Source organism: Amblyomma mixtum, chromosome 2 (genome assembly GCF_055824585.1).
Source record: "Amblyomma mixtum isolate Tamu chromosome 2, ASM5582458v1, whole genome shotgun sequence".
NCBI lineage: Eukaryota > Metazoa > Arthropoda > Arachnida > Ixodida > Ixodidae > Amblyomma > Amblyomma mixtum.
Window position 1 is genome coordinate 254752097 of NC_143013.1, and position 17891 is coordinate 254769987.

At 48.5% G+C, this 17891-nt stretch overlaps 1 protein-coding gene across 1 annotated transcript; it reads right to left on the reverse strand.

Moving 5' to 3' along the window:
* Nucleotides 1-546: 546 nt before the first annotated feature.
* Nucleotides 547-16485, reverse strand: LOC149363591 (T-box transcription factor TBX6-like). The gene is made up of 8 exons (XM_089568574.1): nt 16208-16485; nt 6965-7238; nt 6129-6275; nt 4576-4640; nt 3510-3565; nt 1497-1624; nt 1234-1376; nt 547-559 (listed from the first exon to the last, which is right to left on the reverse strand). Exons 1-8 carry the CDS (start codon nt 16483-16485, stop codon nt 547-549), a joined length of 1104 nt encoding a protein of 367 aa, XP_089424700.1.
* Nucleotides 16486-17891: the final 1406 nt, after the last annotated feature.

Below are 17891 nucleotides of genomic sequence, written 5' to 3' on the forward strand. Positions count from 1 at the left end.
CGGTTTTATGAACGTCAATTCACGAAATAGTGCGAGTGGCACAGGTATGAAAACAAGACACAATTCAACTTGAAATGTATATAAATAATTTATTGGCGAAAATCGCGCTGTTAAAACTCTTTTTGCATTTATATATACGATAAATATGAAATTGCAACGACAGGCAAAAAAAGGATGGAGCAACATGGGAAAAAATACGTATAGTCGGTATCGTCTTGGGTAGAATTATGTCTGTACATGCAAGTGCTTCGTATATGGTCGTGTAATAATACGTATAATGCCTATTGCACGTGACCGAATTTGGGTACATACGAAGCGAAGGCATATGATGATCACATGTGTAGTCGATTACGCTTACAACTTTCATTATAGCGTGGTATTTGAAGTGTATACGCGTTAATGTGAAAGATAGCACCTGCGAACAATAACACTTGATGTCTAGAGTCCTAGCATCTGCTTTATGCAGCATATATTATTCTCATATGCGTCTTAGTTGATTCATAGTAAGAGCATAACATCAGAAAATACGAGACATATGCGCAACTCTCAGAGTAGACATCTGCATTCAAGTGACAGTTTGGGCGGAAAATTATTGACACTTCCTTAGGCAAAGAAAAAGAAGATGAAAAATAACAATGCTACTGAAAGGCTGGCAAAATAGTGGCTTGCAACAAAATTGAAGGCATTGCTTGCACTGCGAATGCTAAAGTTTATACGTATAAGAGGTAGGTCCTTCTAAAACATCGGAGATCTTGGTTCGAATGCTCGCTCAGCAGACATTCCATAGAGGCGGCTCAAAAGAGTGCAATGTGAAACGGTGTTCGCATGCACATTTCTCGTTTCGGTATTCATTCATGTTTCACCACCTTTTTTTTTTTTGCACTATTGGCTGCTGGCACAAACATAAAGTGGGCAATTCACGCGCAGTGTTGACACAGCGTGCATTCAGCTTCGTTTGATTCGTGCTCGCACTTGACTCGCAAGGAAGGGGCCCGTCGGTTCCCTGCTGTTTGACACGCTTACAACGTCGGTCACAACGTGGCGTTACTTTGTGACGGCTGACACGCTGCTGTGTTCGCAGCAGACGACAGTGACATAATGGGAAATGAAGGCGTTGCCGACGACACCGTCGCCGCAGACGAGAGTGAAGAAGTTGCAGACGGCAGCAGAGAGGCGGCAGCAGCAGACGATGCCGACAAACTCGACGTCACCGATAAACCGGACGTCACTGACATGGCGCCCACTGATTGGCTGGAGCTGAGCGTCGGCAGGTAGATTGGTGGCAGCAATGGAGCCGTTGCCGCTGGGCTCAGGTACGGAGAAGGCACGTACGAACGGCATGATCCGACGGCACCAGGGCCGGCGTAGCCATAGGGCTGGCGGCCGAGGCCATAGAGAGGGGAGCACCAGTCCAGACAGGTCGCGTACGCGGGGTACGAGAAACAGGGTTGTGAGGAGTAAGGACAGGGGTATGGGGGGATAGAAGGAGAAGTCACCAGAGCAGGGCACGAGTTGACAACGCGCTGCTGGGTAACTGTCGTGGCGGGGATGCCAGCAGAAGGCGAGCTCCGAGGCGTTTCGGGGCCTTCGAGGGAGATCAGCGGACGAAACTTGCTGCTGTTACCTACACGACGGCAAAAGAGAAGAAAAAAAAAGCAACTCGTTAGTAGTTGCAGTGCATGCAGATGTATTAGAGAAAATTTTCTCAAGTTTACCTCTACAGAGCCACCCTCTCCTCCGAAATATAAAGAAGGCTATTCTAGATCTTGACAGGTGCTCAATGTTAGTGGTTTGTTCAGGGACCATTAAGATGCAAATGCTTCAGTAGTTCATATTCCTGGCTGCTATTGTAGAGGCGTAGGCTACTCACAAGGTCAGTATGACGTGTGACTTTCGAAGCCCAGTTTGGTTTTAAAATCGGTCTTGTGTGAAAATCTGGTTAGTGTTTTCAACATTTAGTTTTCGCCTATAGTTTCAACATTATTTCAACAGGAATTTCAATTTTAGGGGAGATGGCGGTGGTAACCAGGGCTGCGATTGAAATAGAGGAGAAACTCCCCATGTAACCTCGTGTATCAAAATTTGGCACTCTGATTGGATCGAAATCCAAAAGCCGGCTGCCACACCTCTTGTGGCGCTTAGATGAACTGCTTAGGCCTGCTGAAATCACAAATATGATGGAGAAATCAAAAGCAATAGCTAATTTTTCAGCTCATAGGCGGCGCCACCGTCTGTTAACCTTTGCAAAGTGGCCGCTGTGAACAGACACGTTTCTAAGCGGAGATTATTAGATGGCATAATAAAATAGCTGTGGTGCAAACCCTCTGCGGCTCCATTATGGGGCCATCATGGTTTCCCGCAGAAGTACGGTAAGCTCAATTTGTTGTTGTTTCTCTAGAGAATGTTTGCACAGAGGTATACGACCAAAGCGCGCTGTTTCGACAAGCTTTAGAGTCTGATCAAATATAAATTTCCTTACTTTCGATCCCCTTGGTCTTAAAAACGACTAAAAAATGACGCCTCGTTAGTTTCAGTTTAATGTTAGCAGCGGCCGGGGTGGTACGTTAATATCCCATGACGTGAGACGACCGACTTTGCCAGATCTCTAATCTCTACTTGCCTTGAGATTGCTCCTCACAACAGTGACTGGACATGAAGAGGCGCTGTCATAATGGCCGCCACTAAGTTTAGCAAAAACGTAGAGAGGGTTTGCATGGGAGTCTGGCCACCCCCTCCGCTCTGCCAGTATATTAACTCATCTTACCAGTATCCCCATCAGAGCCGTGGCCTGCTCCGTGACCGTAGCAGGCCACGGAAGTGGAGCATGGAAGTTGCTAAAGAATTTTGCGAAAGGTACAAATAAACGGATAATAAAAAAAATGAGAAAAAAATGGGAAAGCTATCATCTCAATCAGTGACTCATCATTTATCATCATCCCATCATCTCCTTCTTTCGAAAAGGTTGCTTTGCCGCAATAAGACCAATGCTGCAGAAAAGCGACATTTCAGAGAGGCGCCACGAGCGAACTGTAAATACGGCTAGTCTATCGCAGATGGTGCAGCCTCGAGCCACCAATCATTAATTTAACTGCCACCTGCCACGGTGGGCAGTTTTCTCACTATTCGGGGGGGGGGGGGGGGGGGGGGGCAGACTGTGATGACGTCGCAAGGCCACGTAACCTAAGTGGCCCACCTGCCTCCTAGGTTGCTCTCTGGGCATGCTCGTGATTTTTCGCTCACAACGCGGACAACGCCGACACCGACGCCGGATTTTCTGGGTAACGGGGCCTCTAACGCTATCGCGTTAAAGCGCGAAGTGCAGCCAGAGGCGAAACGGTTGACATCCGATTGTCGCCCATTTGTCGCGTCACGTTGTATGATCGCCCGTCAGTTTTGTAAAACATCTTTTACCGTGACTTTCCGCGCACTCTGTTAATGTGAATGAAGCAGAATGAAGGGATCTCATTCCTTCTTCGGCACAGCGCGATCGGCAAACGTTCAACGCTCACCGTTAATATCTTCGTCAGAGGCTGATTCTTCGTCCAGCAGGCGCTTGAGGACACTCCTAAACGACAAAAAGAAAACAGATGGGATATTGCAATTAAACGCAGTCGTTAAATCCACTGTTAAGCGACGACACGCTGGGATATTGTTTGGGCAAAACTATTTCTCTATATGGCAGATGTGCATATCACGCAAAAAAAGCGGGGAACGAAATAATAAAAGAGCTTACGTAGTGGAGCACCAGAGTAAGTTGAATAGGTTTAAAGCGACAGTGAGTAGAAACCGAAGTTGGTTTTTAGCGATAGGTTCATCATCATCATCAGTAGCAGCAGCAAGAACAGTTTGACTACGCCCACTGCAGGACAAAGGCCTCTTCCATGTCTCTTCAATTAACCCCGTCCTTTACCAGCTGAGGCCCCCCTATCCCCGCAAACTCCTTGATCTCATCCGCTCGCCTAACTTTCTGCCACTCCCTGCTACGTTTGCCTTCTCTTGGAATCTACTCCGTTACGCTTAAGGACCAGCGGCTATCTTGCCTTCGCATTACACGCCCTGCCCAACTCCATTTCTTCTTGATTTCGACTAGGATGTAATTAACTCGTGTTTCTTCCCAGACCCACTCTGCCCTCTTCCTGTCTCTTAACGTAACACCTATTATTTTCCTTTCCATAGTTCACTGCGTTCACCTCAGTTTAGGTTGCACATAGCGATAGAATACCGCACTCTCACGATAAAGACTGAATTCACTGAAAGCGGAGTTTGTATAAAGTAAATTATCCACGTCCCAATCACCGGCTCATTTGGCGAGTAAATTGTGTGCGTCGACACAGTTTTTCGATGCCGATCTCTCCATACCTCGCCGGCGATCACTGAGTCCATTTCGGTGTAGACATCACGAGTTTGAATCGGATGGCGGGAATATTATTAAAAGTAATTTTGCGAGCAATGAAAATGCACCTTTTGCTGTCGTACAAACATAAACATAGGCAGAAAGAGCCGCAGAATTTATTTTTAGAGAGAACAAAAATTACTTGGAGTTTCCTCAGCTCGGAAAGAACTTTTTTTTTTTACCTTCTCTCGCCGTTGGTGCAGAATGATCTGGCGTACGGGTTGTTCTGGATCTTCAGGGAAATTATCTGCAAATGAGGAAAGAAGGTAGGATTATGTAGATCAAAATTTGCGCTGTGCGCTTTTTATAAAAAAAAGTGGCAGGGTTTTAACGTAGCTAACCCTAGTGTACGAGCGAAAGCATTCGTTTAGCCTGGTTGGTCCATGGTTTTGCTTTGCTGGGTCGTCGGCACGTCTGGCGACGATATTAGACTCTGATTAAACTCTGACCGAGGTTAAGCTGATCTGATCAGTTCGCGCTGCTAATAGAAGTTGATGAAGATGAGGATTTATAATGCACAGCGCGAGAGTGTATTGAAGTTTGACTCCAGGTTTAATGGGCTTCGACGATAGCATAGTCCTATCGTGCAGTGGCCAACGAAGCTGATCAGTTCGCACCGCCGAGGGTTCGAATCCCCGTCGCAGCAATAGTCATTTTATTTCTGCACGGGGTTTTACTACGCTCAGTTTTTCCAAGTTATCTTCAAGGACAAGCTTCACACAAACTCGGCAAGCTGGTTATACCTCGCGAAGTAGTGATTTCGCATTAAAGAATTGAGATGAGCGATAATCACGCAGCCGTATTATAGCAATTTCATTATCACTATTATAAAATTTAATCTGCAAAAGTAATTTCCGATACGGAAGCGCGCCCATTTCATGATATCCATGCACGCTGCACAATTGTCTGCAGAACCTTTAGATTACAGTCAGTTTGGAACTGCATTACAAGCTATTTTCATAAACCATCCTCAATTATGACATGAACAGCGTGGAACAAGAACGGGACAAGAAAGGGCACACAACAACACGAGCGGTGATTTAAAACTATTTATTTCTTGCTGAGGTACGACTGAGTTGGTATGAACAACCTACTCGCCCGACAATCTTCAATTAACATTGACATTTATCCCAAATCACCTGAAACTGATTCCACGTTCTACTAGAAGCAGATGTATTTGCCTACGCAAAGCGGAACACAGTCAGCTACTAAAATTTTCTACGTTGTTAAGGTGTGCTATGCCCTCCCCCCTTTGTTTTCGCTTTTTCATTAAGGATTTTTCTCTGTCTGTCTATCTACCTCTCGCTGTTTTTCATATGGCAGACGAACGTCTAAATTACACGGACTTCAACTTAAACAGCTCGTCATTTTATAAACCCGCTCTCTATCACGCGCACTGTACTTAACGATGGACAGCTTCAACATAGTGTAACCGTGCGCCGCTACCTTATACCACCACCGCCAGCCGCCTACTGCGCATGCGCAAGTGGCCCTTACGAGCTAGGTGCGCAAAAACTAAGGACGCCAACAGCGCATGCGCAAATCGACCGCTGGGCCAGATGCAGGTCAGGTGCCGGCGAACTTGGTCCCTTTTGTTCATTTACATTTGCGCTGATGCCGGCTGGTGGTAGAGGGGCATACGGTAGCTGTAGCACTATGCTAAAACTCTTTTAACACGCAAGTGTCTCAGGTTTACGAACTAACACCACATGTGAGATACGGAAAGCGCACCCACCTGCTCGCTCTGGTAGGAGGTGACCGAGATGAAACTCGTCTCCGGGAAGACGAAGGTCTTGAAGCGCCGGTAGTCGAGGTGCTGCACGTCGCTGCCAGCGAACACGTGTACACGGGGCACGTACTTGCGCATCGACTGCAGCTTCATCTGCAAGACATGCATGCGGGCACAATAAGCAAGAGCGCAGAGGCAGCGCCGTTAAAATGTAGCGGCTGCTTTTGTACACGAGACAGAGGTTCGGGAAGGAGGCTTTCGTCCTAAGTGTCATTTTTCTCAGGTTGCTGCCTTTTTGTTGCGAAAGCAACACTATGCGAGTCACCGAGCCACTTCGCGGAGCTGAGGAAAGGCCATACTGCGCATGCGCGAGGAGCACTGACGTCACACGGCGCACAGCTGGCGCGCCGCCGCCGTCGCTGCGCGGGTGATTCAGAGGTGCCGCCACCGCGCTCGCCAGTTGCTCATGCGCAGTAGCGGCACATTGCTAGCGTGCCGGGGCCGCCGCCGCTGCGGCGCGCTCTCCATCGCCTCTCTCTCTCTCTTCTCTCTCTCTCGCTCTCCTCGTTGCTTTCGCAATCCTCCGGGTTTAACCAGAGCTAAACGACCGCCATTTTTTTTAGTGCGAAAGCACTACATCAATAGCAATTCTGAAGAAGCCGATAGCTCTCTGAAGCCTCGACCTTTAACATTTGAGATAGAAGGCTTAGATACGGTGTGGCTAGGGCAAAATCACGTGGTACGAAGCGCCATATAACGATTTTGCATTTTAAAGGGCTGCGTTTCATGCTTTCCAAAGCTGCTGTATACAGTGCATTTGGTCGCAGGGCGGCGCTGCTTGCCTGGTGCTGGGCGTTGTAGCTCTGGTTGGTGAGCTTGATGGCGCCGAAATCGACCGGCCTGAGCACCCACTGGGATCCGAGGCAGGGCCCGTGCTCGTGCATGTAGAGCCGCGGCTCGGCGCCGGAGTCGCACTCGGCAGTCTCCACGGGCAGCCAGCAGTTTCCCAGGAAGCGGTAGCGGAAGTTGTCGGCCGGAACCAGGTCCACCAGCATCATGTAGTACGTGCTGCTCTCCATGTGGCTCACCTTGACTCGCAGCACGGGAAACATGCGCCTGCGATCACGGCGGCCGGGTCAGTAACCCTATCCGTCGAGGCGATGATTGAGCGCGAGGAAATAGTCCGTCCATCTGCACTTAGGAGGAGCATATTACGAGCGAAAGCTGTCGCGCTTATTATTATGTTTTATAACTGCTTAAAGAATAGGATTGTAGCTGAATGTACACAAACGCCATCGCTGCACCCCAGCCAGAAATTGGGGGCCCGGGCGTAAGCCCCGCGTGTCATGCGAGCAGGCATAACGCGAAGTGAGAAGTTGTTCACTGTGTAGGCGTGCAAGCGATGGAAACCTGGGCAGTACAATTTGGCTCGCCTCTCCAGTGAGTGAGTGAGTGAGTGAGTGAGAGTGAGTGAGTGAGTCAGTGAGCGAGTGAGAGTGACTTAGTGAGGGAATGAGTGAGTGAGTGAGTGTCAGTGAGTGACTGAGTGAGCGAGCGAGGGAGGGACGAAGGGAGAGAGTGAGAGTTAGTGAGTGAGTGAAGGAATGAGTGAGTGAGTGAGCGAGTGAGTGAGCGAGCGAGGGAGGGAGGAAGGGAGGGAGTGAGAGTTAGTGAGTGAGTGAGGGAATGAGTGAGTGAGTGAGCGAGCGAGGGAGGGAGGAAGGGAGGGAGTGAGAGTTAGTGAGTGAGTGAGGGAATGAGTGAGTGAGCGAGTGAGGGAATGAGTGAGTGAGTGAGCGAGTGAGGGAATGAGTGAGTGAGTGAGCGAGTGAGTGAGGGAATGAGTGAGTGAGTGAGGGAATGAGTGAGTGAGCGAGTGAGGGAATGAGTGAGCGAGCGAGTGAGTGAGTGAGGGAATGACTGAGTGAGTGCGTGAGTGAGTGAGAGAGCGAAGGAGGGAGGAAGGGAGTGAGTGAGTGAGCGAGCGAGTGAGTGAGGGAATGTGTGAGTGAGTGAGAGTCAGTGCGTGAGTGAGTGAGTGAGCGAGCGAGTCAGTCAGTGAGCGAGTGAGTGAGCGAGTGAGGGAATGAAAGAGTGAGCGAGTGAGTGAGTGAGGGAATGAGTGAGCGAGTGAGTGAGGGTATGAGTGAGTGAGTGTGAGTGAGTGAGTGAGTGAGTGCGTGAGTGAGTGAGCGAGTGAGTGAGCGAGCGAGGGAGGGAGGAAGGGAGGGAGGGAGAGTTAGTGAGTGGTGAGCGAGCGAGTGAGTGAGTGAGTGAGTCAGTGAGCGAGTGAGAGTGACTTAGTGAGGGAATGAGTGAGTGAGTGTCAGTGAGTGCGTAAGTGAGTGACTGAGTGAGCGAGTGAGTGAGTGAGCGAGCGAGGGAGGGAGGAAGGGAGGGAGTGAGAGTTAGTGAGTGAGTGAGGGAATGAGTGAGTGAGTGAGCGAGTGAGTGAGTGAGTGAGAGTGAGTGAGTGAGTGAGTGAGTCAGTGAGCGAGTGAGAGTGACTTAGTGAGGGAATGAGTGAGTGAGTGTCAGTGAGTGCGTAAGTGAGTGACTGAGTGAGCGAGTGAGTGAGTGAGGGAGGGAGGAAGGGAGTGAGAGTTAGTGAGTGAGTGAGGGAATGAGTGAGTGAGCGAGTGAGTGAGTGAGGAATGAGTGAGTGAGTGAGCGAGTGAGGGAATGAGTGAGTGAGTGAGCGAGTGAGTGAGGGAATGAGTGAGTGAGTGAGCGAGTGAGTGAGTGAGGGAATGAGTGAGCGAGCGAGTGAGTGAGTGAGTGAGTGAGGGAATGACTGAGTGAGTGAGTGAGTGCGTGAGTGAGTGAGAGAGCGAAGGAGGGAGGAAGGGAGTGAGTGAGTGAGCGAGCGAGTGAGTGAGGGAATGTGTGAGTGAGTGTGAGTCAGTGAGTGAGTGAGCGAGTCAGTCAGTGAGCGAGTGAGTGAGCGAGTGAGGGAATGAAAGAGTGAGCGAGTGAGTGAGTGAGGGTATGAGTGAGTGAGTGTGAGTGAGTGCGTGAGTGAGTGAGCGAGCGAGGGAGGGAGGAAGGGAGAGTTAGTGAGTGGTGAGTGAGCGAGTGAGTGAGTTAGCGAGCGAGCGAGCGAGGGAGTGAGAGAGAGTGAGTGTGAGTGAGTGAGTGAGTGAGCGAGTGAGTGATTGAGTTAGTGAAGTAGCGAGCGAGCGAGGGAGGGAGAAAGGGAGGGAATGAGAGTTAGTGAGTGAGTGAGTGAGTGTAATGAGTGAGTGCGTGAGTGAGCGACCGAGGGAGGGAGGAAGGGAGGGAGTGAGAGTTAGTGAGTGAGTGAGTGAGCGACCGAGGGAGTGAGAGTTAGTGAGTGAGTGAGTGCGTGAGTGAGTCAGCGAGCGAGTGAGTGAGTGAGTGTAGTGAGTGAGTGAGCGAGTGAATAAGTGAGCTAACTCATAGCGAGCGAGCGAGCCAGGGAGGGAGGGAGTGAGTTAGCGAGCAAGCGAGGGAGGGAGGGAGTGAGAGTTAGTGAGTGTGAGTGAGTCAGTGAGTGCGTGAGTGAGCGAGCGAGGGAGTGAGCGAGTAAGTTAGCGAGCGAGCGAGGGAGTGAGATTTAGTGAGTGAGTGTAGTCAGTGAGTGTAGTGAGTGAGTGTAGTGAGTGAGTGTAGTGAGTGAGTGAGCGAGGGAGGAAGGGAGGGAGTGAGAGTTAGTGAGTGAGTGAGTGTAGTGAGTGAGTGTAGTGAGTGAGTGAGTGTAGTGAGTGAGTGTAGTGAATTAGTGAGCGAGCGAGTGAGTGAGTTAGCGAGCGAGCGAGGGAGGAAGGGAGGGAGGGAGAGTTAGTGTGTGAGTGAGTGTAGTGAGTGAGTGTAGTGAGTGAGTGAGGGAGGGAGGAAGGGAGGGAGTGAGAGTTAGTGAGTAAGTGAGTGAGTGAGTGTAGTGAGTGAGTGTAGTGAGTGAGTTAGCGAGCGAGGGAGGGATGAAGGGAGGGAGTGAGAGTGAGTGAGTGAGTGAGTGAGCGAGCGAGCGAGAGAGCGAGCGAGCAAGTGACTTAGTTAAGAACTGGGACAGTGTATATGCTGAGGTGATTTCGAGCATTTTTCGTAGCGCATGGAATGCGTCTACGTCTACAATTGCGAAGCTCAGTTTTCGTCACGTCAATAACGTTCAACCCGAATACACTGCAACAGGTAAGTGCACAAAGGTGCAGTAGTTGCAGTCGGCGAAAAACAAAAACGCAGTCTGGATAAAATACATGGGCTTCCGTGATATCTAGAAGTACAGAGGAAAGGTAACGTCAGCTGTCGAACCAAGCGCGCACTTCGCAACCCAGGCTCTCGAGCTCGTTCGAGCTTAGCAGTGGGAGAAGAAATATGTTATGATGCATTCATGCAGATGACTGCATATTTTATGCGAAGCATACTACATTAGCTACCACTTCAGCCCTTCACCGTGGTTATGCGCCTCCAAATCACGTGATACATGACGTCACACCACGTGACACGATGACGTCACGACAGTAGAGAAACGGGGGCCCACCTCGCGCCGTCGCTGTGGTTGTGCGCCTCCAAATCACGTGACACGATGATGCCTCACCACGTGACACGATGACGTCACGGCAGTGGAGAAACGGGGGCCCAACTCGCGCCGTCGCTGTGATTGTGCGCCTCCAAATCACGTGATACATGACGTCACACCACGTGACACGATGACGTCACGACAGTGGAGAAACGGGGGCCCACCTCGCGCCGTCGCTGTGGTTGTGCGCCTCCAAATTACGCGACACGATGATGCTTCGCATTCTCCAGGCTTAACCAAGTTAAGCCTCAGCCATTTTTTCGACATGAGCTTGAAACCGGCACTGGCTTGTGAGTGAACCCTCCTCACCCCACCAGGGGCCCCAAAATGTGTCCCACCAAATAGGGAAGTCCCAGCGCTATCACTCTTCTCAGCGGAGAAGAGAAAGCGACAGCGACAGCTGCGTGCGTCGAACGAAGGTCTGTTGGGACGCCGCGCTTTCTGAAAGTGAAATGGACGACAGTCGACACGAGAAAGACGATGCCACGGGTGCTTTCCGCTTCAAGAATAAGCGACGAAACCCGGCGCCCTGTGGTGCGGGAGGAGGAGGGGGATCGTCAGCGAGGTCAGGGGCACGCGAACGACCGGAATATGGGCACGAAGATACAAAAAGAACAAAAAGTAAACAAGCAGAAATGGCGAAACCAACCGCCAGTTTTTCGCAAATATGACAGCCTACAAAATAGCCCTGAAAGCCGACTGCGAAATCGTCTGCCTCATTTGGAGAGCAGGGACAAGAAGTCGGGGTGCACCGGCACGAACGAAAACATATACAAAAACAAGAACTGAAGAGAAAGAGGAAAAGGAAAAAAAAAGGGGGGGGGGAAACGGGTTCCTACACTTGAGAGGAGGAGCCACGCGACGCGAACAGGGGAGCGTAAAGGTTTTGCTGCGGTCATTTTCCGCACGCCGCTCGCTTTGTTTAGGCCCCAGTACACCTTTCTATTTTTATGTGTGTGTGTGTGTGTGTGTGTGTGCCATTCGCTTTCCACGTCGGTGAGCTTTCAACAAGGAATGCTTGTCTGCGCTTGGGGGCCGTTCAACCCTTTTCCGAATGGCGTACGCGGAGCGAATACCACCGGAAAAACGACCCGCTGTCAGCGCTGCAGCGTTGCTTTCAGCAAGTGTCGTCGTGCGTCGAACGAACTGTGTTCGCACGTGCCTTCGCTGAAGCCCCTGCTCGCGCTGACGACGGGCGCCCCCTTTTTCACTGTCCACTTCTCCACGGCATGCAATGTACAGGGTGTTCCAGGGAAGTTGTGCGATACTTTAATAAACGACAACGCGTTCTACCAAGATTAGAATAACACAACATTGTAAGTAGTCGTCTTGACCAGGTCAACATATATTTTAAACACGAATGATTTGCTGACTGAATAAAATGAATTAAATAACTTTCAAATCGTCAATTTTAGCGCAAATTTTTCAGTGTTGGAGTTGTAGAGCATGTCGAGAAACGGCCGTTTCGGTTGTTTGCTTCGAAATAACTTTAATGTGGTTTCTTTTTTTATTTTTAAGTTTTTATCAGCGACGTTTAAAAATTCTCAAGTGACTATGCGCTTTCGCTTCGCAGTAGTAAACGCGCACCGATGGAATGAGCAACTCGGTTACAGAAAGCCGCGATGCATAAACAGGCCAAAGTTGCTTTAAATAAAACTAAGTGAGCATTAGTCAATATGTTCTACCACATTTACACTCCAAATTTTGTATACCAAATTTTGCGATAGAAAGTTCGTTAACTTATGTTCGTTAATTAAGAAACCAGGTGTATTTAAAAATATAAGCTGACCTGGCTAGTCAAGACGACTGCCTATAACTTTTCTCTAGTCGAACTTTCTTAGAGCGAGGTATTTTATAACGCTCGGCACAAGTGAGCCGAAACGTCATGCATACGAGGGAAGCCAACAGCTTTTGAAACTAAGGACGGCACAGAGATAATGCTGTTATTGTTTTCTTTTCTCAAGGAGGAAAAATAACCAATTAATTATTTCAGATGGCGAATCATTTGACAAATTAGAAGTAACGAGAACATGCTCTCGGTGAGAGCATGCTACGCGCGGTGAAAATGGAGACAGGAATGTTTCACGGGGAAAAGAAACTTCCGAACTATACGGTGAAGACCCGACCCGCGCCGTGGGGAGGGAAAGGAAGAAAGAAGGAGAAAGTAATCGGAGGCAGGGAAAAAGAGTTGCCTCGCACTCTAAACACGATATGATTGAAACAGCGCAAGGCCGAAGGCCAAAGAAGAGAGCGGCAGAAAGGAGGAAACGGACAACACAGCGCTGAACTAACAACTGACATTTATTTGGCACGCTGCGCGTATAAATACATTTAGGCACCAAAACAGAAAACAACGCATAGAGCTCATTCATGCACCCAGATCCCTGCAAGCCAACACAAGCTAAGATGTGCAATTCAGGAAGCGAAGTTCTTTTTGTGATAAAGACACTGATGCAGCACTTACACATGTATCACCATACTTCTTGATATTCGAAGCCTCGATTATTTCACGGCACAGATGGTCTTTGTTCCTAGCAACAACTCGGCAAAAATTAAACTGTGGGGAGCAATCGCGCTCACGGCAATGCATGCTAAGGTTACGAGACTCTTTGTTATCAACATTGTTGCGGTGCTGCCTGAGCCTATCATTTAGGCACTGTCCTGTCTGGCCAATATAAAACCTATTACAAGTGAGAGGAATGGAATACACGACATTTTTTTGACACTTCACGAATTTGCGCTCATGATTTTTAGGGTAATCGGAGATAGTTTTCCCTGGGTTGTTGACACGCATGCACAAGCTTGATAACTTAACGGGGGCTGAAAAAACAACATCCACTCCGACTCTTTTACCAACACTTTTCAAATTATGTGATATGTTGTGGATATAGGGAATGGCTGCTACTCGCTTACTTGTTTGACATTCAGGACTGGGGGAGCATTTCAGTTTCTTCAACAAAACTTCGTCAAAGAAGTAAGCGAGTAGCAGCCATATCACATAATTTGAAAAGTGTTGGTAAAGGGCAATGCAGATAAACGAAGGAATTATTTGAACCGATGTTTACCGAAATGGAGATAACGCCGTCGTTTTCGAAAACATTGAATTCGTATTTCTCAGGTTATCGTTTAGCTGCCCCCTATTTCATTCCTACCAATACCGAGAACGTTGTCGTGTACATGCATATACAAATTTCAAAGGCTAGAATGAAAGCTTGAAATCCTCGAGAGATCGAGGTGAAGAAAGAGGGTTGGGGGGGGGGGGGGTGCTAGCTTTCATTGTTTATAAAATATGTTGAGGTTGCCAGAAAACTCCTGGATTCCTTCTTTTAGGATTCTTTTCGGAAAGCTTTACACTAGGGGTGTGCGAATATCAAATTTTTCGAATACGAATCGAATACGAATACTTGGTTCCGAATATAGAATCGAATATCGAATAATGAAGGAGAGACGCATTTAACCACTACAATACATCTATTCGAGCACCCAAGAACATCACAGTTCAACTATCAGTGATGAAATGAGCACAAAAGGTGTGTGTGGCTGCACAAAAAGTATCAAAGTCTCGAATATTGTTTTTAGAAGAGTGGAAATATCATAGAAGATGGCTGGTACACAGCATTGATCAAGGCTAGCTTGCCATAAGCACAAAAGCGCGTTGCTGGGATGAACATAAAAGGTTTTCGTGAAGGAAAACCGGCTGCTCCACATGGTCAGGCAGAAGTAGTTCCCTTCTAGCTGAAACGACTTCTCCAGCCACAGAAAATGCCCTCTCAATTGGCACTGAACTATCTCGTATTGCGATGTATTTCGTGCACAGCTCTGACTATACCAGCTTCGCAGGTATAGCCACAAAGAAGCTCATCAGTGCAGTCAGCTACTGCATGGCCCAACTAGAGTGTACTACTCTAGCCCAACGTTACGCATTGCTCTGGGCGCCGCCATGTTGTTATGTCTCTGTCGATAGGGCTTGCGGACCGAAATGAACGCCGGTGCTAGCAAAAGAATATTCGGCTAGATAATAATATTCGCGTCGTGTCGAATATTCGAAACAACACGAATACTTGGACTTCGAATCGAATACGAATACTAAAATATAATATTCGAATTATATTCGCAAAATATCGAATATTCGCACACCCCTACTTTACACTAGAGAGGCACAGCTGCCGAGTTCTGAAAGCATACCTGCGTTACGCGCAACCCCTTCCGGCGGGAATCGGTGCTGAGATACCAACATACACAAGCTCTCACCAGGGGAATACTTTTTAGTACGAATTTAATTAATACTCCTCTAGCACACGTTAAGAGCGCGAATTATTATGTAACTCACCGTTAGGCGTATAATCCTTTTAATGCATCTGTTTTCTAATTCTATGCAGAACTAAAACCCAATCTGGTTCGCAAGGACGAACTGCGCGTTCCCTTTGATACTGCTCGCGCCTGTACGTCCTCATTAAATCGTGAGACCCCTGTCGCTGTGAAGCAGCGCGTATGTCGTCCTTCTTGTTTTCCAAAACTACCGAAAGAAAGGGGGAAAAAAAAGGCGCCATCGTCTGCGCAATTTTTTAAAGATCATCCACCGCGGGAATGCCGGGGAGTGTGAACTTTATATCTGACTTGGGGAGTGTTTGGAAGAAAGCTTGTATTCGGCTTCTAAAATATATAGCTGTGCCGGTATTCTCTCCTATGGCACAGAAATTGAAAATTGATTTTTGGGAAACGAAATGGCGCAGTATCTGTCTCACATATCTCGGTGGACACCTGAACCACGCCAAATGGGATGAAAAAGGTGCTGTAGTGCAGGTCTCTGGAATAATTTCGACCACCTGGGGACCTTTAACGTGCACTGACATCTCACAGCACACGGGCGCCTCTTGCAATCCGCCTCCATCGAAACGCGGCCGCCGCGATCGGGTTCGAACCCGGGAACTCCGGCTCGGTAGACGAGCGCGCTAACCACTGAGCCACCGCGGCGCCTACTATAAGGTACAGATAAAGCGATTTTTTGGTTGTATGTTATTCCTGATCGATTGCAGGAAATTCTCTGGAAGTACTGAATATTTCATATTATAAGTAGGATACAACTTAAAAAAAAACAGCAGTTGCTAACACTGGACCGCGGTCCGCGGCGTCCTGTATTACTCCGCTGGCCAATAGCAACTGTAAACGAAATCAGCTTTTTAATGTTTGTCTATTTCAAACAATCCATGTATCAAAATTCTAGAGCTCATAATTTTTTTCTTGTGATAAGCTTCTTGTTTACGTAACAAGAAGCATTTAAGCAGTGGACTACTTTTTCGTCGTGGAGGAATCCTGTGCGCGAAGGCTGAATGTGGGCGGAGCTTCACTGCAGACTTAAGTTGTATCCGACTATAGGAGCCTATGCAATTTAGCAAAGTATTTCTGGGATGACTGGCGCAAGAAAAGCTCGCCCGTATGAACGCCGGTGTTCAGCCAATCAACAGCCAAGCCAAGTATGACACTCCCACTTCCCGGCATTCCTAGGATGGACGACCGCAGTGCCTCTCGCGGAAGGCGCTCTCACCTTCCCGGCCTGGTGATGATCATCTCGTTGCCCGTGGCGTAGAACTTCTCCCAGAGGGCGCGGTTCTCGAGCGTCACGTGGACGCCCGCGAGCGAGGCGCACGGCACCTGCGCCTGGATCACGAGCGGCTGCAGCGGCGCCGGGTCCACCCAGGGCTGGAAGCTGGGCGTGGAGCCCACCGGGGCGGCCAGCGTCGTAGCGGGCGTCGGCAGACCGGACCTCGGCAGCCAGAGGCGGGAGTCGCTGTGCTGGCTCGCCGCCTGGCTCTCCCTCTTCATCGCTGCGTTAGTTCACGGAACGCGAGTTCACTGAACACGTGCCACGCAAGGTCACGCTACGCTACAGCTTCAAATAAAGGATACGAAATCAAAAGAAAGAAAGAAAGAAGGAAAGAAAAAAGAAAGGAAGAAAGGAAAAAGAAGGAAAGGGAGATATATAGACAGAAAGAAAGAAAGAATGAAAGAAAGAAGGAAAAAGAGAAAGAAAGAAGGAAGGAAAGAAGGAAAGAAAGAAAGAAAGAAAGAAAGAAAGAAAGAAAGAAAGAAAGAAAGAAAGAAAGAAAGAAAGAAAGAAAGAAAGAAAGAGTGGTTAGAGAAAGAAAAACCTTGAGGTATTGAATTCTAAAAGAGAGCCAGCGGCAGCGGAGGGTCATCTGGAGAGAGAAGATTAGGTAATTTTCTCGGAAAGGTGACCACAACTGTCGCAGGACGGTGTTCATCCTGCAGTGGGCATAACTAAGTTGATGATTATGATTATGATTATGATTAGTCAGGTCACAGGAATTGAGAGAAATGCGAGCACACGCCAGTTTCTCCGCACCGTAGATGCCGGACAAGAGACAGCGAGAATGGACTTAATTTTAGGCAGGCAGAAGATTAAGTGGCTAGAGGATTTACAGTCTGGTGGAACGGGGTCCGTTGGTTGTCCAGGCGGTCCGACCCGATTATGGCATACATCTGCAATATATCTGCAAACATTTGCAGTGTCTATGAGCGATTTCGGTATATCTGTGAGCGTTGTTTCCACCCTGAAGCATTCGCACTGAAATTCAGCGGCGAGTGTGATGCGTGCTGTGTGGACGGGGTAGGCGGAGTAAACAGCTTCAAGAACACTGTGCCGAAAGGGTGCACCCTCCCTCTTCTTGTCTGAGGAGACAGATACGGCAGAGGGGGCGGCATGGCTCCCTTTCTTTAAGTCCAACCTCCGGTTTCTTCTGCTCCCGGCACCACCAGATATCGAGTCCTTGTGGTGTAAGGTCCAGCTGGAAAACTCATCCTTGATAGTAGGGGTTGTTTACCGTCCGCCTGTTTCTGATACTGATCAGTTACACACTCTGAGTTGGTTTATTACATGACTACAATACTTCTTCTTCGAACGTAATTTGTATGGGCGATTTTAATGCACATGGTTTCGACTGATCATTTATGACAGTGCGCGGACATGAAGTGTCTGTTGGAAGGGAGCTGGTGTTGTTTTCATTGTCTTGTGGCTTAAGTCAAGTAGTTCGAGAATGCACTCGGCATGCGGCAGTTCTAGACTTGGTCTTTCTTACCTCGTCTCTTATAAACAACGATTATGAGTGCGATGTAATTGAGGGGGTATCCGATCACAAAGTTGTGTTAGTTTCAGTTCTTTGCACAGTTCCTAAATCTGGTTTTGTCTACAGCACGTTTCCTGATTTTAA

Bases quoted from the DNA above. Each gene is read 5' to 3' on its own strand.
- LOC149363591 (XM_089568574.1), bottom strand. From the start codon at position 16,485: ATGAAGAGGGAGAGCCAGGCGGCGAGCCAGCACAGCGACTCCCGCCTC. The intron at 4,641-6,128 runs GTGGGTGCGCTT...CCTCATTTGCAG, and splicing joins CCTCCTACCAGAGCGAGCAG to ATAATTTCCCTGAAGATCCA. The intron at 3,566-4,575 runs GTAAAAAAAAAA...TTTGTCGTTTAG, and splicing joins TGCACCAACGGCGAGAGAAG to GAGTGTCCTCAAGCGCCTGC.